At 43.5% G+C, this 24,198-nt stretch overlaps 8 protein-coding genes across 12 annotated transcripts; 3 read left to right on the top strand and 5 right to left on the bottom strand.

The window, feature by feature from the left end:
* Positions 1-5: 5 nt before the first annotated feature.
* On the bottom strand, positions 6-2,507 carry BCIN_03g01830 (hypothetical protein). The gene is made up of 3 exons (XM_024691778.1): positions 1,770-2,507; positions 666-1,706; positions 6-615 (listed from the first exon to the last, which is right to left on the bottom strand). Exons 1-3 carry the CDS (start codon positions 2,022-2,024, stop codon positions 184-186), a joined length of 1,728 nt encoding a protein of 575 aa, XP_024547550.1. The 5' UTR covers positions 2,025-2,507; the 3' UTR covers positions 6-183.
* A 2,190-nt stretch (positions 2,508-4,697) lies between these two features.
* On the bottom strand, positions 4,698-5,947 carry BCIN_03g01820 (hypothetical protein). Its single transcript, XM_001559268.2, has 4 exons — positions 5,840-5,947; positions 5,574-5,751; positions 5,322-5,515; positions 4,698-5,264 (listed from the first exon to the last, which is right to left on the bottom strand). The coding sequence occupies exons 1-4, from the start codon at positions 5,856-5,858 to the stop codon at positions 5,002-5,004; spliced, it is 654 nt and encodes a 217-aa protein (XP_001559318.1). The 5' UTR covers positions 5,859-5,947; the 3' UTR covers positions 4,698-5,001.
* Positions 5,948-6,131: 184 nt separating this feature from the next.
* On the bottom strand, positions 6,132-7,182 carry BCIN_03g01810 (hypothetical protein). 2 transcript variants are annotated; one of them, XM_024691776.1, is made up of 3 exons: positions 7,002-7,182; positions 6,850-6,932; positions 6,132-6,779 (listed from the first exon to the last, which is right to left on the bottom strand). In XM_024691776.1, exons 1-3 carry the CDS (start codon positions 7,046-7,048, stop codon positions 6,583-6,585), a joined length of 327 nt encoding a protein of 108 aa, XP_024547548.1. In that variant the 5' UTR covers positions 7,049-7,182; the 3' UTR covers positions 6,132-6,582. The 2 variants fall into 2 exon arrangements, with proteins under 2 accessions (XP_024547548.1, XP_024547549.1); XM_024691777.1 differs by having other exon boundaries at positions 6,850-6,929.
* A 1,648-nt stretch (positions 7,183-8,830) lies between these two features.
* On the top strand, positions 8,831-11,101 carry BCIN_03g01800 (hypothetical protein). Of its 4 annotated transcripts, none has more exons than XM_024691774.1 (3): positions 8,831-9,781; positions 9,911-10,030; positions 10,124-11,101. In XM_024691774.1, exons 1-3 carry the CDS (start codon positions 9,301-9,303, stop codon positions 10,852-10,854), a joined length of 1,332 nt encoding a protein of 443 aa, XP_024547544.1. In that variant the 5' UTR covers positions 8,831-9,300; the 3' UTR covers positions 10,855-11,101. The 4 variants fall into 4 exon arrangements, with proteins under 4 accessions (XP_024547544.1, XP_024547547.1, XP_024547546.1 ...); XM_024691775.1 differs by having other exon boundaries at positions 9,911-10,057; XM_024691772.1 differs by having other exon boundaries at positions 8,831-10,030.
* Positions 11,102-12,062: 961 nt separating this feature from the next.
* On the top strand, positions 12,063-13,834 carry BCIN_03g01790 (hypothetical protein). The gene is made up of 2 exons (XM_001559273.2): positions 12,063-12,532; positions 12,586-13,834. The coding sequence occupies exons 1-2, from the start codon at positions 12,349-12,351 to the stop codon at positions 13,644-13,646; spliced, it is 1,245 nt and encodes a 414-aa protein (XP_001559323.2). The 5' UTR covers positions 12,063-12,348; the 3' UTR covers positions 13,647-13,834.
* Positions 13,835-13,886: 52 nt separating this feature from the next.
* Positions 13,887-14,987, bottom strand: BCIN_03g01780 (hypothetical protein). The gene has a single exon (XM_024691771.1). The coding sequence runs from the start codon at positions 14,697-14,699 to the stop codon at positions 14,115-14,117; it is 585 nt and encodes a 194-aa protein (XP_024547543.1). The 5' UTR covers positions 14,700-14,987; the 3' UTR covers positions 13,887-14,114.
* A 150-nt stretch (positions 14,988-15,137) lies between these two features.
* Positions 15,138-19,580, top strand: BCIN_03g01770 (hypothetical protein). The gene is made up of 10 exons (XM_024691770.1): positions 15,138-16,184; positions 16,266-16,374; positions 16,442-16,693; positions 16,749-16,802; positions 16,867-17,145; positions 17,218-17,342; positions 17,459-17,552; positions 17,627-18,115; positions 18,173-18,460; positions 18,524-19,580. Exons 1-10 carry the CDS (start codon positions 16,122-16,124, stop codon positions 19,465-19,467), a joined length of 2,697 nt encoding a protein of 898 aa, XP_024547542.1. The 5' UTR covers positions 15,138-16,121; the 3' UTR covers positions 19,468-19,580.
* A 757-nt stretch (positions 19,581-20,337) lies between these two features.
* Positions 20,338-22,159, bottom strand: Bcrit1. Its single transcript, XM_024691769.1, has 3 exons — positions 21,762-22,159; positions 21,676-21,710; positions 20,338-21,622 (listed from the first exon to the last, which is right to left on the bottom strand). The coding sequence occupies exons 1-3, from the start codon at positions 22,085-22,087 to the stop codon at positions 20,589-20,591; spliced, it is 1,395 nt and encodes a 464-aa protein (XP_024547541.1). The 5' UTR covers positions 22,088-22,159; the 3' UTR covers positions 20,338-20,588.
* Positions 22,160-24,198: the final 2,039 nt, after the last annotated feature.

Genomic DNA, 24,198 nt, shown 5'->3' with positions numbered 1-24,198 from the left:
CCGAGTGACGCATATCCCGAAGTATTGCTCAAACACATCATAGGAAAAAATGGAGTAGTGCATTTCTATTCTACTTCATCTCGCTCTAATCCACAAACTCCTAAAATCCAACGACCTGAGGGTATTAACTTCGCATAAATTCATAGATCCAGATATATAGCATGCTTTTTGGCGCGTGAGAAATCAGTTCAACTTTCCATCATCTGCACCATCTGCACTGTCCGTACCCATGTTTCTCGCCCCAGTCGTCGATTGATCCAATTGCATGTCATTCATCGCCGCCATTCTCTCGTCGACAGTCAATTCACTCTCTGCTCTCTTGATTTTGACGAAGAGTGCCATTATTATCAATGAAACACCTGCGCAGGCAACTTCGAACCAAAATACTGCGTGATAACTCTGTCTCAAGCCCAAACGATCTAAAGTGTAAGTGTTGATGATATCTGAAAATCCAAGACAAACTGCAATACCCAAATGTAGAATGAGCATCACCATGGAGCCAGCAAGACCCTGCTGTGATTCCGATAAGGAAGTAGTGAAGAATATGTTAGCCACTGTGAACGTTATGTCGATACCAATTGTTGCACATATCATGGAAGGGAATATATATGCCCACTGTGCGATTTGTCAGCCTCTGATTAAGAAATATCCGGGGGAAAGCTTACATAATTGGCGCCTGACGGTGCAATAGCAAATAGCAATGGTGCAACGATCCAGGCTACTCCAGCTGTGACGATAAGGGCCGTTCCTGGTAGTAGGTGGAGAACAAAGCCACCAAGTGTAGAAATTATGCAGCCGCCTAAAGCCATTGGTGCATACCACGCGACAAGCTGTAACGGGGTACCACCCATAACGCCAGTCATATAGAATGTGGCATAGAGCAAGAATATCCCCAGAGAACCGTAGCACAAGAAAAGTGCAAAGACAAGCGGTACCATGGAGGGAACTTTGAAAAAAGAGCTCGGAATTAAAGCTTGCCTAGTGTGCATCTCGATGTATGCAGCAACAAAAAGCAACAAGCTCCCGACAATGAATAAAACGTAGATATAGGGTGTCTTCCAGCCATTTGGTGCATGGGCCGAATCGATGATGGCGAAAGTAAAGAGAATCAGTCCCACGACAATAAAAACTGCACCCCACCAATCCATTCTCACTTGATCATCCGTGCCCTGGCGTGCCTCGCGAACTTTCCGCTTTTTGGCAATATCAGAAGGAATTGTCAAGTATGACGTGATGGCTGTGATGACTGCGAGAACGCAGCCAATCCAGAACCACCAGCCCCAATGGGTGTACTCAGCTACCAATCCAGCGAAGAAAATTCCCACGAAAAACCCCAGCGGTGCACATGCTCCATAAATTGCGAAAACCAAGTTCTTCCGTGGGCCTGGTCGATATATGATACCGATGAGAGCTACACTTGAAGGTAGATACATCGCTGGACCCAGCCCTTGTAAAGCCCGACAGAAATTGAGCATTATAAGATCAGTTGAAAACCCACCTATCAGGCTCCACAAAGCAAGCCAAATGAAACCCGCTACATATGCTGGAAACGATCCATACATGTCTGACAAGCGGCCGAACACCAGAAGAAAGCACGCCAGAGTGAGCGAAAAAGCGCTGGCGGGCCATGTCGCCGAGGCTGATGGTATTCCTAGACTACTGACCAGAGTGGGCAGTATGACTGTGAAACCAGAAACAAAGTATTCCTTTTCCACTGTCAGAGTCTGTAAGATGAACCAAGAGATAGATTTTTTGTTGAAAGAACTCACGGTTAGCACCTGTGACATTGAAATTGAAAATACAAATCCAATCTCCGCCCATAGTGACTTGAAGACCTCTGGCCTTTGTCTACCTAGCCTTTCAATCCTAACCTCCGGAGCCTCTTCTAACGAATTCCCTAAAGGTAAAGAATAGTGGGGGTTGCCATTGCCGTTTTGACTGGTGTGCCCGGGGGTTTGACGTTCACCTTCTAATGGGGTATCAAGTTCCCCAACAGAGCCACCGTTTCTTTGATTCATTGCCATGTTGCCGGAATTCAAATTTATCTACGTGAGGTTTGTTTTGGATAACCTGATGAGCACCTTCACTAAGCTTTTTCTGTTTCTCCGCCACCAATATGATAGTGGTCAAAGCACTCCAACAGATCCGCAATTGGGGTTGTGAACTTCCTGTATATGTAAGGACGAGAGGGAAGATACAGGTTTCTTCTCGATATCCATTTATTGTCGTGGGTAGGTGAACTGGAAACTTAAAAGATCGTGGGTACGTGGGATGATAACTTGTCGTCAGGTTCCTCAAAAAATAGCAATGTGCAGAATCCGGGAAGGTAAGAATAATATGCCGTGTTAAAAGAAAGGAAACCAAATATGGTGTGCTTGTACAAGAGGCGTGCGTCGTCAAGTTAAAGGGCGTCACATCAAACCCCTACACCGGAAATATGTATGTATGTATATAGTTTTTACTAATAAGTCGATCGGCCCAAAAGCCATTAGTAACCCAAGTTCACCGATTCACTGGACCGTGAGAGATGGCAAAAAGAGGAACTGGATCTAAGCGATCACATCACCCAATCCATGCCATACCTCGTGCCTGAAATGAGTAATTGATGTGAAGGATTCGATAGCGCTAGACAATTGATCGTAAAAAAAAAAACTAAAATCCCCAGAACTTCTAAATTGAAAAGCAGTGGCAGCAAATGACAATATAAGCCAAGACCAATTTGGCAATGAGGCACCCGGGTGCTGTGTACCGATTCTTTGTCGTGGAACCAAAAGAGGGGGGTTGAAGTACTACTTGGGTCTATTAAATGGATGGGATTTGCTTACTCCGTAGGAGAATTCTTCGGGGGCCTTTGTGCTCGGGTGTACATACCCAATTTCACCTAAAGGCCAAATCCACGAGTCAAGCCAATGAGAGCGCGACTGAGCGCACTCTGTTACCACAAGGCACAACACAAAGAAGCTGTAGGAAGGTTTGAACCATGTTCGCATGCCGGCGTTGTGATGGCCTAATCGAAACTCCACCACGAGTGAAGGATAGAAACGAGAGAGAGATTCTGACCAAGTACTGGGATGAATTGCACAATGGAAGAACGGATAACAGCATACTATGTCAAAGCAGGTGTCCATTGACAGATGGAGCATCGCCGTTGAACATTATCGCGATGCAGAAACGAAAAGTGGAAGATAAATACGTGAGAAGAGCTGGGAAAGCTTGCGTAACATTTTGGAAGAATTGGTGCAGCTCGGCATACTTTTGGCATCGACATGGAGTTTGTTTTGGGGCTGGATCTCCAGACATTGACAAGCAGTTGTCTAGGTTTTCAATATATGGAGGAACCTCTCCCTCGGGACTCGGAATGGGATGATGACATGAATGCTTGCTTGTCTGAGTATGAGGCTGATGTGTGCTTTTTGCTTGTGGTTCGAGGGTAATGTGCTTGGGACCCAAATGAGATCTCTGGAGGAGCACCGGTCGGCGCACACAAAACGTGATACCAACCAACACCACCAGAGGCGCAGGATGATCACGTGGACAGATTACTGAGCAAACAGGGCAAAATGCACCGGAAAGCGCGCTAAAAAAGCTAACGAGATTTTTTTGCATATAAATATCTCGCTCACCTCCCGCAATCCCTCTTTCTTTCTTCTTCATCATCAGTAGAGGTTATAATTAATACTTATAACATTTACATGGGGGCTTCGCTACGGCGACTTGCTGAGGGTTATCCTTTACTTCTCGAAGTAAAAGTTGGGTTTTCTTCCGTTCCCGGCCCCCTTGAATGAAGGTGAACACTCTTCCTTATCAGCCGTCTTCGACGATTCGATCGGATTTTGACTGTGGGGTGGTCTCTACATACTATTTGTTACACTCGGTGCGCTCCGTTTCTTTTGCGAAAAAGAAAAGGCGCGCCGTGAGTAACGGTCCTGCCAAAAGGATTCTTATGATGGATCTATTATATATGTGCTCTGTGCGCTTGTATCAAGGCCAGCCAATAAATATCTCTGTGCGTGCGTGGCTTTGTGGCTGCCGTGTGTATGTGGTGAGTATAGTACTTTTATTAGTATGATAGCGAGTGATCTTCCGTGATGTGAAATCTCGCGTGCAAGAGTGAAGGATATTCGAGGTTGTGCTTTCCGCGTATCTCTGCTGTGTATGTGTGTGTGCTAGGGTATTCGCCCTCGGTTTACCTACTCTCCAACCTACTCTCCAAAAGCAATCATACCATTGAGCTCTGCACGCTTAGGAATATGTGCTCAGGAAAATGTTGTACTCGTCCGTGAAACAACCATTGCATCTTCTCCATACGCTAGAGCCAAGAACCTGGAATTTCAGACCCGGCAGAACATTTGCGAATTTGCTATGCGTTGTGCGCTTTCAGGGGGCTCTCTTTCGTGCAATCAATGATAGTTGCGTTTGATTTACAGCTGTGTCGCAAGTTGTACGTTGGGACTCTTGAAAATAGCCTCTGAACATGTAGCAGTCGGATTTTTGGAACAAGGTATTTAAGTGTTCGCGGATGCGTGCAATTGAAGGTAAAAGGAGCTGCGTGGAGTCAAACATGTGTTGATATAGTCACAATAGCGATTATACTAAATACTTCCATAAGATAAAAGAAACTATGTGAGGTCAAATATGTATCAATATAATCATAATAGCGATTATAATAAATATATTCATAAAGATAAAAGAAACTATGTGAGGTCAATTATGTATAAGTCAATTATGTATCAATATAATCATAATAGCAATCATAATGAATAGATTCAGAGAGATAAAAGAAACTATGAGATCAAACATGTGTTAATAGTCACAATAGCCATCATAATGTATACATTCAATCGCAAGTTGTTCGTCATCTCAAACCTCGATATCACTCAGTAAAATAAAAATGTATTTGGCTGTAGAACGTTCATTGCTTGTATTGAGTTTTTTTTTATTTACTTAATTACTCGCAATGATCCCACTGCATACCACTTGCTCAGTAAAGAGAAGGGTAATCTAGTAGAGGCGCTTGGGTGGAGACATAGATGCCTTGATGGTCAAGCTGCCAACGTTTTGCCATCCCTTCTTCAACAAAGAGACGAGGTAGTTGATAGACAACATGATGTTGGAGATCAATTGGTCCTCAGTCATCTCGACGTTTCCGACAGCAACACCCATACACAAGACCTTCTTCAATTGGAACTTGATGGTGGACTTGACTTCGTTGATCTTACCGCTAAGATCTTCGTTGTGGGAGACTGGGGTTGGGAATTTACCAGCTGTGAAGAAGAGATGTTAGTAAAAATTATAAAACATAGGAAACGGATAAAACAAACCCTTGGAAAGACCGGGACCCAAGAGACGGGGAATTTGCTTGATCAAGGTGTCGGAAGCGACGAAAGCATCGTACTTGCGTGCGAGCTTCTTGATCAACTTCTTGTTCTTGTTGAGCTTCTTCAAGTCATCAGCGGACATGGCGTCAACACCACCGTGCTTGGCACGATCGATATCGTGTTGGTCACCGAGAATGCTATCCATCAATCAGCCTTTGCCTCCCACAATATTTATTTTCGACTTCGTGGACATACCAGATGCTCATGTTTGGGCGGGGAACGACTGGGAGACGGACGGTTCCGGAGAAACGCTTGTCACGTTGGGGATCATAGTTCTTGAGGCCGATTTGGAGCTCGACGGTCTCGAGGAAGTTTCTCTTCTTGGTCTCGAGAGAGTACTCAAGAAGACTTTGTACGTTGGTACGCACTCCGGCTATGAGGCGAATATGTTAGCATTTGTGCCAATTAATTTTCTCGATAGAGGAATTCTTCCTGGCGAACTGCGAAAGACAATAACATACCGACTGTGATTTTAGACATGATGACAGTCTTCCAGTAGAATTGATAAAGTTCTAATGGTGAGGTTTGGCGTAAATTTGTCGATAATAACTTTGGAAATCAAAATTTTCGAAATTGCAATTATGGTGGGGAAAAGTTCGGACCTTTTAGCGAGAATTCACGTGCTGTGCCGTCATCCAATCAAGTACAGCCAGTATTACTAAGCAAAGCAGAAGTCAATGACTACGTGCTTCACATCCAACTTCTACCTTGAGATTTCCAGCTAATTAGATAACTACCGCCAGACACAATTCATGTCATTACTAGGTTATTGATACTTGGAGTGACAATGAATGATCAAATATTCGCATTCATAGAGCTCAAGTATGCTCGAGAGCTCAGTGATCCAAGTGGATGAGCAACAAATCAATTGACTACGTCGCTGATGATATTGCTGGGGTATCACTGGACCACTGGTTCAAAAGCGCGTGTGCTTTGCTCCAATTCGCTATTTTCTAGCTATAAACTCCAGACAAATATATTTGTGCTATAGATTCATCACAGCCACAATCATGACATGGCCATACACTCCTAAGTGATACGAAATCCTCCTTCCCATATATCCTTGAGCATGAGTCTCAATGGACCAGATCACTCTCCAGACTTTGAGCTTTTACGAGTATTCTCCTAAGGATTTCCATATCGAAGATCATCCATTGTTGAATCATAATCCAGATTATTTGACCCACTCTCTTCGAAGAATCACTCATGCTGCCAAGGTTGTAGTGACAGTCTCGCTGATTGTGGAACATCCTTCTCCGCAATCTGTGCAAAAGTTTGGGTACGCCGTCACTGTGGGTGTAGTAGGGCATGCTGTGTTTGGGGCTGGGAAAGTGATCGTGTTAGTCACAACTTCAACGCATGCCGGGCGTGCAGGACAAGAAGTTTCCGATGGGCATAAACCTGCACATCATAGGTCAGTTCTGTTCAGGTTTCTAACAGTGTCATAGGGTCATATTTGAGCTCTACATACTGGTTGACGCAATTGTGATGTATGTGAAGCAAGAAGTCGACCCCTGTGTTTGGTCATCTTGGGGAGCTGCGAAACCTGCACTGCTAGATTGAGAACGCAAGTTAATGGGAATTTTAAAGGTGGCTTGGCTCATATGAAAGGTTGGCTCTCACCTGATGATCATTGCTGCGATGATAATTTGAAGCTTTGCCATGTTCATATCGATATGTGATTGAATATCCGGCTATGACGGAACGTTCTATGCAAGTTAAAATGCCTGAGCTTTGAAGTATGTAAATTAAGCTGAAGGGATCTTCTGTGGAATAACTTTTCCTCATAATTAACTTTCAGTCCAATTCATACGAGATCTTATATACATGAGATAAAGATGTTTCAGGCCGGAGTGTCTCAGTTGCTACCCGCCTTCCTACTTATTCGGGGATTTCGCCTTAATGTAAAAGAGCACAGATCCAGCCTGCATAGTCCAATGAATTTACTATAGTTTTGGCACCTCTCCATACTTGCTCCTATGAACTGATCTGCACCGCGTGTTTATTCATCTCGAACACATCCAATCATGAGTATACCAAATGTCTAAGAAGATCATCTAACAGGCCGATGATGACAGCTGTCATCCGGCGGAGAATTGACATTGCCAATTTTGGAGAAGATTTACACAACGGCGACATCCCAGTTTGTTGTGCTCGTTGGCGATCAGCCTTGACCAACAAAATTGAGACAACCATCTTACCTCATGTCAAGTTTTCCTCCAAGCACCCCTCTTAAATTGCAGTAGACGAGCTTGCGCCCTTGTTAAGCCCTTCACCATCTCTGTCAAGCGCTGGAATAGCTCGTCTCATATTGTACGAATTCGGTCATTTGAGTTGTAATTAGCTTCCAGGTAAGGAATGACTTTGCAGGCCAACGATCCGGATTCTGATGCCCCATACAGAGATTCTGATCTCAAAGCAGTATATACCACAGTCAAGCAGTCACTTGTTACATTTCGGCCACAGTCCTCCAATCCTCAGAACGACAATCAGAACGACAACTTGAAGGACGACTTGATCAATGGGCACACCGGAATTTTTGCTCCCCAAAGTATTGGTTCATTGAATCGAAGTGATGAAATCCTACCCGTCGATTTCACTGCTTCAGACAGAACAACAGAGGCAGTAGTAATATGTGGTGAACAACTGGTATCGAGCCAAACCTTCATGTATCACCCAAAACAGCCCATTTCAAGGAAGACACCAGTGTGATTTCTTCCATTTATACAGCACACTGGTAAGTACACCGTCACCAATTTGAAATACCGCAATGCTTAATCTCAACACTCTTCAGGTCTCTCTGCGAACTAGCAGGCCCTAAAGATCTTCAAAGTCTATCATTGTCATGAAATGAATTTCCATTGAGTACAGTGTCTCATGGGGATATCTCTAGATATTAGAGTCTTCATTCAGTTGATGGCTTTTGGCAGGCCCAGCTTATTGGTAGATGGCCTCTTGGCTATGTTATATTCCATTTGGCACATCTCAACAGGTGTTACTACCAACATGCTAAAATAGCGAAAAAGATCATGAATGAGTCTGAAGAAGATACAGTCCTTCATGAACAGCTTTTCATGACACAAATGAAGTAGCCATCCCAAATTATATCTCTGCCTCTTCTCTATGGAAACTCTATCCTCCTTATTGATATTTGACACCAATTGTTTTATAATTGGCAAAATCATGATTTCCACATGTATTTATATTCCATATCTCATATAGAGGTTGCAATTTCTTTCACTCTTGTCCAAACTTCACTTTCATCACTCTTCACAAGATACATATAAATTTTTGTTTTCAAAAACTTCAATCAATGTTGCTCGTCACCCGGCCGATATCTTCCAACCCATAACTAGACAGGCATACAAGTTTAAGAATTCTAAATACCAAGAGCAATTTATATATATATATATTTCAGTTCACAATTTTCCACTTCCTTTTAATTACCCCATGGCCTTTTCACTCTACCACAACAACCATATGCAAAGAAAAGACGAATAGACACTTTAGTAAACACCTTACTCCCGTCTCTTCTTCGCAACAATATTGAATGAAAATCTTTATTGCCTCAGTAACGAATAAATAATTCTATTCACCCAAAAACCCTTCTCAACTCTCTCTTTCTTGGCTACCTCACCATCAATCAAAACACAAAATCTTTCTCAAACTCAGACCCGCATTTTGATGCCGGAGACAATAGCACTTGCAATAATCTTCGAGATAGCAATTCTTGGGACAATCTTCGTCGCGCGATTTCTACTACGCTTCATTCAATACAACGAAGCTTTATGAGAAATCTTTTTCATCCTCTTGCTTTTGGCAATAACAGGTGTTATCTCATCTTCGATCTTCCATCTCAACTAATAACCAAAATTGAAATCGAAGAAAACAACCACCTGAATAAAACTCTGCAGCAACCAACATGCCACCACCATCACCAACTCCCACCCAGCCTGCCCTTACCAGTGCTCTCGCAAAACCAAAAACAAAGGGTAAAATCCACGTCTCCTTTACAGGCTGGGTTCTGGGTGGCTCACTCCTCTCCATCAATTCTCCCAATCCGGATACTGTTGTTCCTGCAGCCACGCGCCAGAGAACTGATAGTCGTATCAGAGCAACAGCTACGAAGGATAAAAATGGGAGAAATATTGTTATTCTGGAGGATCGCGAACAAGATGGAATGGTGGGAGAAGTGGAAATGCTGGTTGTGAGGAAAGTCAGCAAGAAAAACGGGCATGGGCGAAGCAGGAGTGCGAGTGTTAAGGCGAAGATTTCAGAGGAAGTATTGGAGACGGTTGTGGAGGAGGGTAAGGCGGAGAAGAAGGCAGAAAACAAGGAGGAAATGAAGGATGAGAAGAAGGCAGAAGTGGGTGAGGTTAAGAAGACCGATGATGGTGATAAGGGTGAGCATGCATTGACTTTGCAGAAAGATGGAGAGGGCAAAGAAGAGGTGGTGAAGGCGGTCGAGGAGAAGGCTGAGGAGTCGAAACCAAAGGGTGAAGAGCCCAAAGCTGATGTTATCATCGCAATAGCTGCCGTCCCAAGCACCGAAGATAAAGATAAAGACAAGAAACCCGAACCGGAAGTCATTATTATCGAGGTCGAAGTTAATGAAAAGGAAGACAAGGACAAGGGTAAGGATGAAAAGAAAGGTAAAGATGTCAAAAAAACATCCAAAGGCGAGGATGTCCCAGAATCTACTACTACTAAACTCGAGGAATCAAGCGCTGACACCACAGTCACAGACACAGCTTCAAAAGAGAAGACCCCTTCTATTTCCGATAAACCTACCGAAAAGGCTACCGAAGAATCTATCGAGGTTAAAGAAGACAAAAAAGATGAGAAGGTAGAACCTGTCGACGGGAATGAATGGACCAAAGAACAAGACTCCAAACTCATGGCCATGAAGAAGGAAAACAAGACCTGGAAGGAAATTTCTGGGGAATTGGGGACCGGCAAAAAAGAAGTGGTAGCAAGATACAAACTGTTGCAAGAACAAGAAAAGACCGAGGACAAAGGGGAAGAGGCACAGGCAGAAGAAAAGCCCAAGCAGGTCGAGAAGAACAAGAAGACCAAGTGTACCGCACCAGCCGACAACGAAGATACGGAAGAGGAAATCTACATCTCACCAGATTGTCCTTACCATCAACCCAAATCTAAGAGTTCCGCTGCATCTGTTCCAAAACAAGAAAAGAAAAAGAAGCGTAAGTCTTATGGAGAACTTGACAAAGATAGAGATGATGAGGATGAAGAACAGGAAGAGCGTGGCCAGAAAAATGGTCATGGAAATCCGCAGGGACATCTTCGACCGGATAAAATATGGTCAGCGGAAGATTGCGAAACTTTGGAGTACCTGATGGAGAAGCATAGGAGTACTCAATGGTTGCAATTGCAAGCTGGGTTCTTTAATTATACTGGAAGAATGATCAAGGCTGAACTTATTGAGCGAAAGTTCAAGAAGGACGGACTTGCTTAATTGGGGGGTGGTTGGTAGGCAAATTCTCAGACGGAGATGAGAGAAGGTTGATCTTGATTGACTTTATTTGGGTGATTTGTTTTGGAGGGAAATCAACGTTGAGATTGGAATGCGAGTTTTTGATATGTTTTCGCATCAGCTATTGGTTTTGATGCCGTTTTCACATAAGCCGGGGGTGATAATAGAAAGGAGATGATAACCGACTGCCTCATTTCTAAATACTGAGCATATGGGATATTGAAGATCAACCGTTCATGAGGGGGGTTTTTTTTTTCTTTATTCAGCATTTCTGACTTCGCCTTTGGTCTCGTGTGCCAGATTTTGCCTTTAATGGATGGTAGTAGGAAGGGCACGAGACTCTGTAAAAGCGCTGGTTGGTATGGTCGAGATCAGGAGGATATAAATGAGTGCACGCTTCGTTGGCCAAGAAAACTCCGCTGTTGAAGTGCGTAGGTTTGAGATCATAAGACAAGTTATTCAGATAGCCATTTTACAATCTCTAATGTTCTTTTGGCTTACGCGAGGAACTTGCTTGTGAAATGAAGCCGATCTGAACATTACCTAGGCGATTTCCATTAATGACATCCCGAGAATATCATAACATACATACGTCGAAAGGCTCCTAGCGGTAACTGTGAAGAGGAGTTGTCTTTGTTACCACAGCGACTATTATGTAGACCCACAGTTGAACCCGCTAACTCGAAATCGAGTCCATTTCTTTTCATATTCATGGCAATTGTAAAATGCCATGATCAATGATCGTCAGGAAACAATCTATGACGTTTAGCGATACCCCCCCACATCTTGGCAACCTCCCCCTTCCGATTCCATCACGAACTTTCGATATCTTTTGCAATAACATATTTTTGATTGCCAGAAAATCTCATCCAAAGTCATAGAATACAAAACGAGCAAAATAGTCTCCCGCCTATCGACTTGTGAATATCTCCCACGACCGTAAGAAACCCTCAAATAGAAGACCCAACATCTCGAAAATTCGAAACCAGATATCAAAAATTAACTTTCGCCAAAAAAGTGAAGAAACCGTCATCAACGAACCCAGGCAATTTTAATCGAGCAGGTCAACTAAGCAAGACGCTACGGGCCCGTTATGTTGTGCATGTGCCACCAATCCTAGCTAGTATGTGTGGTTAGTCTTTTAAGTGAAACGTTAAAACCTGGAGATGGATTTCATTGGTGAACTTTCAGAAATAATGATGAACTTTGAATTGAGGAAATATCGAATTTTGGAACTCGAAATGGATTTTCCATCAGAATTGCATTGATTAGCACTCCACTACATCATAGAAGGATAAGTTCTCTGGAAATAAAAACTGGACTAGCAGACTGAAAAACGGTGGGCAGAGGGACCTACTGTGAAATACTTACCTAGCTCTTATAGCATATCCCTCTCTACCTTTCTACCTTACTCCCACCTCCCACTGTCATCCAAAACACAATTTGGACTTCTCTCACCAGTTTACCATCATTTACATGCACACACACACAGACAGACAAATAGACACCTCTGAACTTTTAATCTTAATTCTCAATATCGTCGACACCAATATGCCCATAGTGCCCATCAACGTAGCGATGTCGGAAGCAAGTTTCCAACCAAGAGGAAGTGGTCAACGAGGAAGCAATGATGCAAAGCAAGGCCTCCTTCAAGAAACCTGTAAGAATTCTAATAGTAAATCATGAACTAAAAAATTAACTCATACATATTAGGTTACGAGAAGAGCTCCGAGAAAGTTCATGAGAAGCCGGCCAAAGAATCGTTGGTTTCAAAATTCAAATTCTCAAAGTCAAAGCCAGATTTGAATACACAGGAGGAGAAAACAGAAAAGGAGCAGGAGAAAGAGAGCAAGAAGAGGATCAAGGAGAATGAGAAAATCGAGAAAGAGAAGAAAGAGAACGAGAGAAAAATGGAAAAGAAGATCAGAGCCGAAGAGAGAAAGATATCGAAGGAAAAGCTGAGGGAGACCGAAAAGAAAATCCAAGAGGAGAAGAAAATCTTGAAGGAGAAAATAAAAATTGAAAAAAAGGAGATTGAAAATGAAATAAGCCATATTAAAACCGAGTACAAGCGGAGAAATAAGAGAATTGAGGCTGAAGTAGAAGATTTTGACCGGAGATGCCCGAAAGATGAACACCAGTTAGTGAAGGATGGCCAACCACTTTGGGAGATGCTGTTACGCCTAGATGAGGAATGCCGTTATAAAGATGCCTTGGCGAAACACGAGAAAGATAATCAGATAGAACAGTTGAAGTCAAAGATGAAAGCACTGGACTTGCAATTGTCAATGCCAGGAGAAGAGGTATTACAATTCCCCAAGTGGACGACACTGGACGACATAGTCAAGGAGCAAGAAAGAGAACGACCGGGAAAATCTACGCAGATGGAAGAATCTGTAGCACAACCCAGACAACCCGCACAATCCGACGAAGAAGAACCCACCAAGGAATGCACCTTACCCGTCGTCTCCCAAGAGGTTGACCATTCTATGGAAGACAATCCCTTCTATGTGCCTGGCGAGTTCAAGTATCAGAAGATGGAAGAATGGGACTCCGACACTTGCAAGGAGTGGATCTATGATTCTAATGATGATGGCCTCACAGGCCCCGAACTACGGCACTTGTTGTTCCAAGTAAAAAAGATGCCACCCGTCTGTGGAAAACGTATGTTTGGGGCAACGGAAGAGGAGTGGGCTCAGTGGTTGGGTGTTCATGGTCTGTTAACCTATGACAAATTGCAGAAGATCGCTGAAGTGGTGAAGGTGGATATGTAGAAAGGGAAAGGAGGTATCTATAGAAGTCGAAGCGAAAGCGGCAATAGAATGGTGTTATGGATCCGACAGTGTACCGAGAGAAATGTAAAAGCAACCAGACATAGAGGACTGCTCACTTGAACATGCCGCCTATAGATATACTGTAGATACATCACATAGTTGACACCACAATCTCAATGTCAATAACAGCGACTTTGATCTCTTCTCAAAAGTACAAACTTAAGCTGTGGAGATATCGTCTGTTGTTTGTTCCAATCCATAATTCTGATCAGTTTGTTTGTGACATTTTTAGACACCAGTAATCAGTACATTTGCCCCTTCGCCATGGAGTGTTAACCTACACCAACCCAGCCCATTCCGGTCTTTTGTAGCCTGCTTAGCCAAAATCAATATACTAACACATAAACAAGTATTTACACCACAACTTTGAGCTTATATCACTCCATCACTGTTCCCATAAATTCCGAACTATCCCAAAGCCTTCTGAATCAAACTCTTACTGGTGTCGCTCATCGGTATCTGCAACGCCAAACGATGTCCCTCCTCACTCATCTTCCCCCAAGTCTTTCTCAAAATCGAGATGATTTTCTCTTCATCATGACCCTTCTCAAAGGCATCAAACTGATCGTCCAGAAACACTAGACAAGCAACATCCTCCAAGATCTGCGTCTCCTCATTTTTCTTCAGATCCTCTTTCCTTATCAACCTAGCCACTTCCTCTGCTTCCTCACTTGTAAAATTGCAACCCACACATATCGCAGATGCGAGATCAGCCTGGCGTTTCTTGAGAAAGGACCTCCAGTTCAGATACCCGGGTTTGGTCATCGGGTAGGAGGATCGTGGTACTTCCCAGCGTCGAAAATGCTGTGCTCGGATGGCAACTTTGAGGATGGGAGAAGCATCGGGAGCGCGGAGAGAGAGATAATGCGTCATTTTTTGGGCATAGTGAAGCTCGTATGGTACACTCTCGCCATTTATTGTGCTGATATTTGGGTCTAAAGCATGAGCTTCATCGATCAAAGTGATTGCAGCGTCGTAATTTTCCGCCGCCATTGTGTGGAATGTTTGGTGCTTCCGGCTTGTTTGACGTGTTGATCAAGCGTCGGGAAGAGTATCTGAAGAAACGTAGAGCTAAGGTTACCTAGGTGATTCAAAGTTCGTTTCAATAGACAATCCGTGTTCGAGTTATCTTCCTTGTTGGTGTGAAGGTATTCCTGTCCTGATTTTGTTTACTTTCGTCCAGGGGAGCTGGGAGGAGAAAGCGATAAGAGAACGATAAGGTGCGGGGTGGTGATGTTGAAGAGAAGAGCCTGATGCGTAAGCCACCATCAAATCACGTCCTGAAAAAGCTTTCAGCAAGCGTTCACCTGGTGATTCAAGGTGTGGCTTACGCATTGACGTACCGATCATGATAGGTTAGTCATCAGCCACTCTCAAATTGTAAAGTCACTCATCATTTGCGGTTGCATTTTTTGGATCAAGATGCACAACGAGACTACTCGCCGACATTAGAGAATTCAACTGCACACCATCGTTCTTTAGTAGCTTTATCCTTGCTGGCCTTTGCCAATAGATTTACAAGTGTAAAGATGGCATTGAATTGAGGCTAGTGTTCATCAATATCGTCAGCACCGGAGGACATCAAACGATAGAGGCGTCTATGAATAATGATGAACATACACACAATCGTTTGCCATAGTAGCAAGCGAAAGCTCTTAGGGTTTGGGAGAACCAACAGTGAAAGAGCCAGTCTGCTCGTATCGTCCGGTCTGGTCGGTCGACACAGTGTGAGCCGCGCGCTTGAACAGAATGACCAGAGTTCGACCGGTTCCTATCTCGCATCCTGTGCTGCAGTGCCGACTCTTAGTTTGGAAAGCGCATTTCGAGATTCATGTCACATTATCTAAGTGCTTGAAGTTTCTCAGCTTTGATCGATATATCTGTGATACCTCCGAGGTGCTGGCACGAACCGGTCTCGTCAGAATTTGAGAGTCAATTTTGATGATGAGTGAAGTTGGAGCCTAGCGTTTCACTGGCGATTTTTCTTGTACAGCCGAAAGAACCATTTGAGGTCAACCCATATGGTCGGTAGCAAAGGATGCTTTCGCTTTGACTGAGGGCAGTATAAGACCACATTGGACCTCAACTCTCACGTCAAACCTTTGTACAATGTAGTCAATTCTGACCCCGACTTTACAACGCCAATGTTTTAATTGCAGAACCCTAGTGTATCATGCTAAAACCACATCATAGATGGGAATGCTGACTTCCAGTACCATTTTTGAGCCCCATATACATTATACCGGAGAAGCCGACCGAAACAATTTCATGAAGCTTTTCAAAAGGATTATACCTTGACTTTAATGCGGCCGTAGGGTCAGTGAGCCCTTGGGGTAATCATTGCGCCACCAGGATCAACGGGGATAGACTTGTAATCTGAATGTAAACAGGTCTCTGAGCCTAACTGGAGAACGAATGCACAAGAACCGCGGAGCCCAATTCAAAGGTCTTGTTGGAAAAACCTGTGTCCATTATAATGTTAGTATACCTCCGTGTCTTCCTCTTCAATCATATTTTATCTGTAACTCCAGTATCTGTCTGCAGTGCTGAAGAGATTAGCATCTAGCACTAGATATTTTCAACATGCCGTCGCATCATGATGACGAGGATGTTCATCACTCAGAGAAGGTGGGCACCGCCGAGCAGCAAAGAAATGCTACCAGAACTTGTGAGTTGCTATGGTCTAACACTTCCGAAGCTCTATTGACTGACCGTGGGCATCTGTTGATCATCAGATACTTACAAGAGCTATTGGCGAGGTGGTAAGGATAATGAAAGCAAGATTTACATTCAAGTTCGAAATATCTCCTGGAGCTCAATGAAAGCGTCTTTAGTTAAGGAGTTGATCGGGGTCATTTATGATGAAGATGAAGCACGGCCGGAAGCCGACAAGGAAAAATGGTTCAGTCATGAAAATACGAGCCTTACCATCAAGTGGACAGTGGATCAGAGAAATAATATAGCACAACTCTATACATACGATGTCGGTATGTATGATTGAGGAAACTCATATTATTGCAACGCTTTGCTAACAATTGTCAGACGGAGAAAGGCGACCGAAAGGTCGTGACCATCCACGAGGAACATGGATGCAATGTGAGTCAACATTAGCACCCAATGTATACAATCTTGGTTTGACTGATGTGCCCTGAATATATAGATAACACTTTGCTCGGCTCTGGATATGTTTTTAACAAAACGAGTAATTCAAATGCTCGAGAAGGCATTCTGAATAAGGCGAGAGAGCTATTTGTACACAAAAGGCCTAATTCCAAGACTATGGAGGGAGACTGGACGTATGTTGAAGAAAATGGAAAATACAAGCTTGATGAACGTAAAAATCTCGATGATTGGGCTAAAACTAAAGTCGAAAATGATCTGCCTTGGGCTGCTAGAACTGAGATAATCAAGACAATCAAGAGTGGTTTTACTTTACCATGTGAGTTGCTGTTCCAGCGAGATACACTTTCGGGAGTTTATTGACAGGAGCACTTCTAACGCAAATGTTTAGATAAATTCAGAAACTGCAACTTTCAGGTCTTCAACGACTGCAAAGTAAACTTGGATGAGGTGACCTTGGGTAAATTGTTTCGCGACTATTTCTCATTCAGACAGATTGGCCCCCAGGAAAAAAAAGTAAGCACAATCGAAAATTCTCCCAGGCCTCAATTCTCATTCTTCTATCTCAATTACTCGATAATATTATCCCTTTAGACTCTATTATTACTTCTATTGACCAACCAACATTTTAGTGGGCCTACTGGCGAATGACAGAAGAAAAAAGTAGTACTGGAAGGACCTACTTTTCCATTTCAAAATATCATCCTAGCGGTAAGATAATGCCGTGTAAGTTCACCTTATATTTCAAAGCGTTGAATGCTTGTCTATATGGCATAAGCGTCTACTGACAAATAATTGAGACCACACGTCGAGCAACAAGAAAGTTTTGATTCTCAACAATACCACTAACCAAAGTTACCAAGAGGTACAAGGGAAACTTGAGACTACCAGTAAGTTTCAAAGGAATGCACAAAACGAAAGTCACTGGAAACTTGGTTGGCGCGAGGAGGAAGGAGCTGAAAAGGGTCACCTTACCGTTGAGAAAATCAGTAATGATGAATCAAAGGAACAAGAACGCTCCCGATCCCGCTCCCGTTCTCACTCCCAATTCCACTCCCGCCACAAGAGACCGGAGAGCGAGAGCGGCAATGGAAGTTCAAGTAGCACTGTTAGCGACGGTAATTCAAAAGTGGGGAAGATTCGCTCGCAAAAACCAATTCCAAGTCCTTTGTTTGGCTACACACATTCCCTTGCTGAAAGCCCACATTCGACGAAGATTTGGAGTGGTAGACCTGAATCAAATAATTCTTCATTGATAGGTATCCACGGAATTAATCAAATTGTTGAATGTAAGATATTACTCTCGTATTTGTATAGCGTGGAAGGTTACTGAAATAGCATCATAGACTACGGACATGAGCTAATAAATGATACATCGTTGAGTCTATGGTGGGATGAAATAGCCGATATTTTACTCTCAGAAAATATCATCATACCTATCAGCGCGAAAGAACCGAAGAAGCAAGGCACACTCACCGAGCAAGACGGAAATTTAGTGATTGAAATCGACCCTTACTCAAGTAACACCGGAGCGGGTGTGAAATCTTTTGTATCAAGCTTGTCCAATCTATGTGATGCGCCTCTTGGAACTCCAAAAGACTCATGTACCCATAAAAGATGCAGGATCAAGACTTGTAAGTATTCGAACCCCGCAACTCAAGGTCGTCATGTTGTAAAAACGCTAATGTATTGCTAAGATCTGCTTCCCAAATCTAGAGACAGTGGTCTTCGTCGTTACTATCCCTCGGTATCCATTCGTAATAGGCTTAGCGATAAAGTGGCATATATAAGTATCCTACGCGGACTACGCGAATTAGTAAACAAACTAGGTAGCCAAGTCTTCTTGGCCCAAAACAAAGGTGAGATATGGGAACTCGTAGAGAAAAGTGATGGAAACTATCTCTCAAAACCGAACTCCACACCACTCCGTATAACAATAGTTCCACTTGCAAAGAAACGAAAAGACACTTCATCAAAAACTGTATATCACTCTTCCTACGAATCACAAAGAGATATAATTTCCAGATCTCACTCTACTCACAGTCGTGCTAGCAGTAACCAACCTCGCACTGCTAGAAGTCTCGCACTCTCAGAATACGAGAGATATACCGATAGACACCCAGACTCCATCCGCAGTCGCAAACATGAGTCTCGCTCCTTAGACTCTCGCTCCGGCGCCGAATCAAGTGCCGGGAATCAATTTATCTCCTTTGCTCAACTTCCACCCGCCGATGGTAGGACTTCAACCTCGAGTATGCATCCACACCCGCACCCACAAACAGCAGCGCCAAAAAAGAAAAGTTTGAAAACGGGAATTATGGACATGGCCATACGTCTCAGGAAAGAGCAAAGAGGAAGAACACGCAAGAGAAAGCACGCGAGGGAGGAGAAGTGGCTCAAGGGAAGGGAGGAGAAGAAAAAGCGGGAAGATGAAAGGCTGGAAGAGAAAAGGATGAAGGACAAAAGGCGAGAAGAGGAAGATTGGGAAAGGGAAAGGGAAAGGGAAAGGGAAAGGGAAAGGGAAAGGGAAAGGGAAAGGGAAAGGAGAAAGGGGGGAAATAGAGTATATTCTTATCATGAGGAATGGAATGGCCCGCGTGGGAGACATATTAACCTGAGATTTTCGGGCTCCATTGGTTAAGAGGTTCATAGCGGTTTTGGTAGGGGAGGGGGTAGAAAAAAGAGGGAAAGGAATATGTGGGTATTGTTACGAGGGTTTCTTTTTTTTTGCTTTCCTTACTTTTGTTTTTGTCATTTCAGTTCCTTTTTTTTTTTTTTTTTGAGATTATTGTTATTTTTTTTATAAAAAAATGTTGTAATTATCTTGCACCTGTTTCTATTTTCTGTTCCAGTTCCAAGTTCTCGAATGTAATCTTCTCTTTTCTTTTCTCTTCTCCCCCCCCCCCCCCGATACAAACTCTACAGATACAAATCCTCATACATTTCTCTCCCCTCCCTAAAGTCCCCCTTTTTTTTTTTTAACACGTCAAGTTCTCTCTCGCAATTTCCTACAGAATCGAAAGTCAAATTCGATGATTTCCTTCGAGATCGAATTTTTGTCTTGTATATTTTCTTCTTCTTCTTCTTCTTCTTCTTCTTCTTCTTCTTCTTCTGAATTTTGAATTTTGCGGTTGGGATATGTGATGCAGATATAATTGCTGTGTGTACATTCACCTACTTTTGCAAATCTGGTGTTCAGTCAGCAAGCTAATTTTTCTTCACAGCTGGTTTTCTGTAGGGGTTCTTCGCTTTTTTGGGGAGATTTGGATGGATGGATGGATGGATGTATGTATGGGGTAATATTATATCATATTATATCATATCATATCAGATGAGCACAAATGAACTCGTATTTAAGTGATGTGATGGATGTTGTAGTTATGTGAGTGTGTAGGTAGGGAGGGAGTGGATGTTGACATTGTGTTCTCAGAGACAGAAAGAGTATAGAGGCTGGTGGATGGTTGTTGGTGAGCGAGAAAATGGGGTTTAATGAGGTGGGTGGGTGAGTGCATGGGGCGGATTATAAAGTTGTGTATGTGAGTTTGTATGTAGATGTAAAGTTAAATATAAAGATAAATATAAATATCATGTCATCCCCCCTTCTATCCATCTACCGAGAAACCAAAGGGGATCCCCCCATATAGTACTATAATCAAACATCCTCACAGCGTTCCAATTCTACAACCTAATCTATCCTGACCTAACCCAACAGCGAGAAATCCACACTTTCCAAGCGAAATTGAAATACAACCCCCCCCCCCATTAATACGACATCAAAAAACTATTCACACTTTGCAACGTAGCTCGACTCGGATTCGCATCCGGCATCGAAGTAGAAATCCACGTTAATCTCTGCCGAATAAAATCTTTATTTACCTCCGCCTTTTCTCCCCCTTCTCCACTCCCCGATTTTAACTTTCCACTATGCTCGAAATAAAGACAAAGCAGAGCAAGCGCCACTCCTACGGAGAGATCATGTCCAGACTCGCACGCGACGACGATTTGTATAGAGGTATCTGAAGATTGTGGTGCAGGATGCGCAGAGAGGTTCTCGAGGAAGAAAGAGGAGATGGTTGGGAGCGCGGCGCGGAGATTTTTGCTGCCTACTTTTTTGGCGCCGAGTCCGATGTCGAGACGGGTGGGAGACGTGTGCCATGTTTCTTTAGGGGTGAGTTTTGGTAGGAGCACAATGATGCAGGTATTGATATTGGGGGTTGGAGGTGGGAGTGCATCGATGGTCGAGATGGATAGACAGGAAGTCGGTTTTACGATGCGTAGGTTATCGCTAGATCCTAGCGATGAGCTTGTTTGATTTATCAAGGTTTCAATGAGTCCAGGCAAATCTTCTTCTGACGTCTCGAATAGAATTTCTTGATTGCTCCAGAAAATGTTAGGAGTAAGTCCATGAGCCCAGTTTTCCGTATCGTCACCTGCTCCTTGTATATAGCCGCCCTCACTAATTTCACCGCCCGAAACTCTGCGCGAAACCGTACAGCATACAACCGGATGAAAGTCTTTGAAAATCTCGCCTGTTTCCGAGATTTGAGACTCGGGAGTCATCCAAATGGGTCTGATGGGTTTGTGAATCTTCTCGCGGAACGATTCGATAGGGAGATTGAGAGTTTGAAATGCTTGCACAAATTGAGGAATCAAATTGGCCATTTGGGCTTGCTCGGAATCGGAAACTACTTGTGGTGGAGCGTATAGCTTATGAGCGGTTGGAATATCAGGAAAGAAGACGCGGTTCAATACACAACACCATATTGGGATTGTTTTGCTCAATGCATCAGGCATACCTTTTCATCATTAGTATACCGGGGCGAAACGTAAAATACAGGAAACAACTAACGTTTTCCACGCCTAGTAGAATCTACAATGATACATCTGCATGGAGCTTTCAGCCTATACTCTATAAACCTTTACTTGAGTACGAACCCGTCATGTTTACCAATGATTTCTAATAGATGTAAATTCAGTCTTCGGGAGCTGAATTTCCAGACACCAGTATGACCATCGGTACTTTTGAAGTATGCGCTTCCCCCTTTCTTGCTGGGATCAATGTACCAGCTACCGCATCTCTCATTTGCTACCAGTGGTCTATTATATGCATTTGCAACAGACTGGGCGAATTCCGCGTCTTCGAGAATTGATCGAAGCCGATTATGGATGGATAAAGTACTCCGTTTGATTTCACCCAGAGTCTTTGAGAAGTTATGATTTGCCTGCTCATTGAAGACAATATCCGCAACTGTCAAAGGCATTTGAGATATGAGCTACTTAGCTGTATGTTGAGAAACCCAGCTTAGATTTCAATCTGGCAAAGGAGGAATATCGAATTGTTTGTGTATCTCGAAGCTCAAAAATTATGGTGGGGGGTTTCGTTAAGTCGGGCGGTGAGATGTGGCAAAATTCAGAGATTGAATGTCAAACAATTCTCAAAGCCGGGAATAAACCCCTCAAAATGTTCTTATTTCCAAACGATGTATCTTGGTTCCCAATTCGGGTCGATGAGGATTGAAACTCTCGAGGATTTCATAGATGTGCAACAGATGAGTTGAGAATGCAGTCTTCACCGCTTCCTGGGAGAATGATTTACTACCATATCAGCCCTGAGTGCACAATCCATCTGCCAAGAAGTTACAGCATTTACCGGACAATATCTATCATCGGATTTCACCAAATCTTATGTTCTAGATCTTGTGCATTGGTTGTACACGCCACACATTTTTGAATCAATTTCCAGTACTGGAGAGTGTTGAAGTGATGTTCCGGTCGATCGCATCAAAATCGTGAAGGTTAGGAATCAAAAGAATGTTCATAGATTGTTTTCTTGTGGAGGGTATGGCTGAATTTATTTTGCATGCTTCCTGTTCACCGGGAGCCCATATAACCTGACTCGCACGCCTCGTGTTTGAATTCTTGAATAGCATTGGCTAGAGAAATTTGCTAAATGCTTGACGTCTAAGTAGTTGGATGCAGTATCATGAAATTGTGTTGATCATGTAATAAGCGACCTTGTTGTTGGGCTCAGCTTACAGTACCTATGTGGCCAAGGTGCGGAGATTTTTTTTGGGAACAGCATATCGTCAGACATGTGTTGTTCGGTTATTAGATGAGAGGAGATATGATACCATCTACTATGGGGAAAGCGCCAAGTGAAAAATAGTCCGGCCTTGTGCATACCTAGGTAGCTCTAGTATCATGTAGGTAGGGTCTCCTGCATCCGCAAAGACTCAGCCTAGAATGATGACTAATTTATTGTGCCTGAAGAGTGTGCCACCAGCTCATGCGATCTTCGACTAGAAAGAGGGAGGCGACACGTTTAATGGATGGGCCGTCATATAAAGATTGATAGACGAGGCGGATGGGATCAGCAATCTATGGAGTCCCCTATTCGGCTTCATGCGCGAAAGACTTGGAGATTATGGTACTTTGTTAAGCAATGTGTGGAGAGAACACAGCATGATATTCCAGAGGTGTATTATGTATCGCCAGGTGTTCTCGCTGGAGTTGCTGGATATTAAGAGGATCATCTTCGGCTGTTGAGGAGACTACCCCTTCAGCCGCATGTCGGTAATGTTGAGCCCAACAGTAGAAACACTACCCCTTTAATCATCAACATCGAGGGTCACAAGATCAATAAAACAAGCTTAAGGTAGGGTTGCATACGCACTATACCTTACAACTACTGTAAGTAAATGATATTGGAGCTTGAATGGGCACTCTGCAGCAGCTGGAAAGGCTCCCCAGGCGGCCTATGGAGTCTGATAAATCTTCCATCACGCACAGTGGTACCGGGAAACAGGATCCGACTAGTACGGTAGTATTAGCGTGGGGGTCCATTAGATTGCAGATGCAAGAAGTTGATCCAGAGAAATGAAGGAAGAGATGAACATATTCTTATCTGATCTTTTAAGGATATGCTCTCCTAGACAGCAAACATTCCGAGTAGCCGCGAGCGATTAGGTAAACAGAGTCTGGTGGGCTGGCTGGGTTGGTTGTGTTTGAAGTGAAGTAGAAGGAAAGACTCTCGGGCCGGCAATGTTGCTATCAATGTGGGGAGTGGATGGAGCGGATGGAGCGAATGGAGCGAATGGAGAGGAGAGTGGGGTTCAGGGTGGGGAACTTCTCACCGCCAAGGGATAAGCTTGGCAGAAAAAAGATGAGCAAACCAATCAACGAGATGATTTGGTATGAGATGGCTGGGATGGATGAGTGACGTACGATGGATGCGATGGGTGCGATGGATGTTTTTGCCTTGTAACCGACCGATGAAGGATTTTATACAGAACAGAGCCATCTTGTGCAGACCTCCATACCGACCTCCATACCGCCCTCCGCCCTACCTCGATACCGACCACGACATCCATAT

Source organism: Botrytis cinerea, chromosome 3, assembly GCF_000143535.2.
Source record: "Botrytis cinerea B05.10 chromosome 3, complete sequence".
In the NCBI taxonomy this organism is placed as follows: domain Eukaryota; kingdom Fungi; phylum Ascomycota; class Leotiomycetes; order Helotiales; family Sclerotiniaceae; genus Botrytis; species Botrytis cinerea.
Note: the sequence above shows the minus strand (reverse complement) of the source record. Positions and strands in the feature narration are given on the sequence as shown.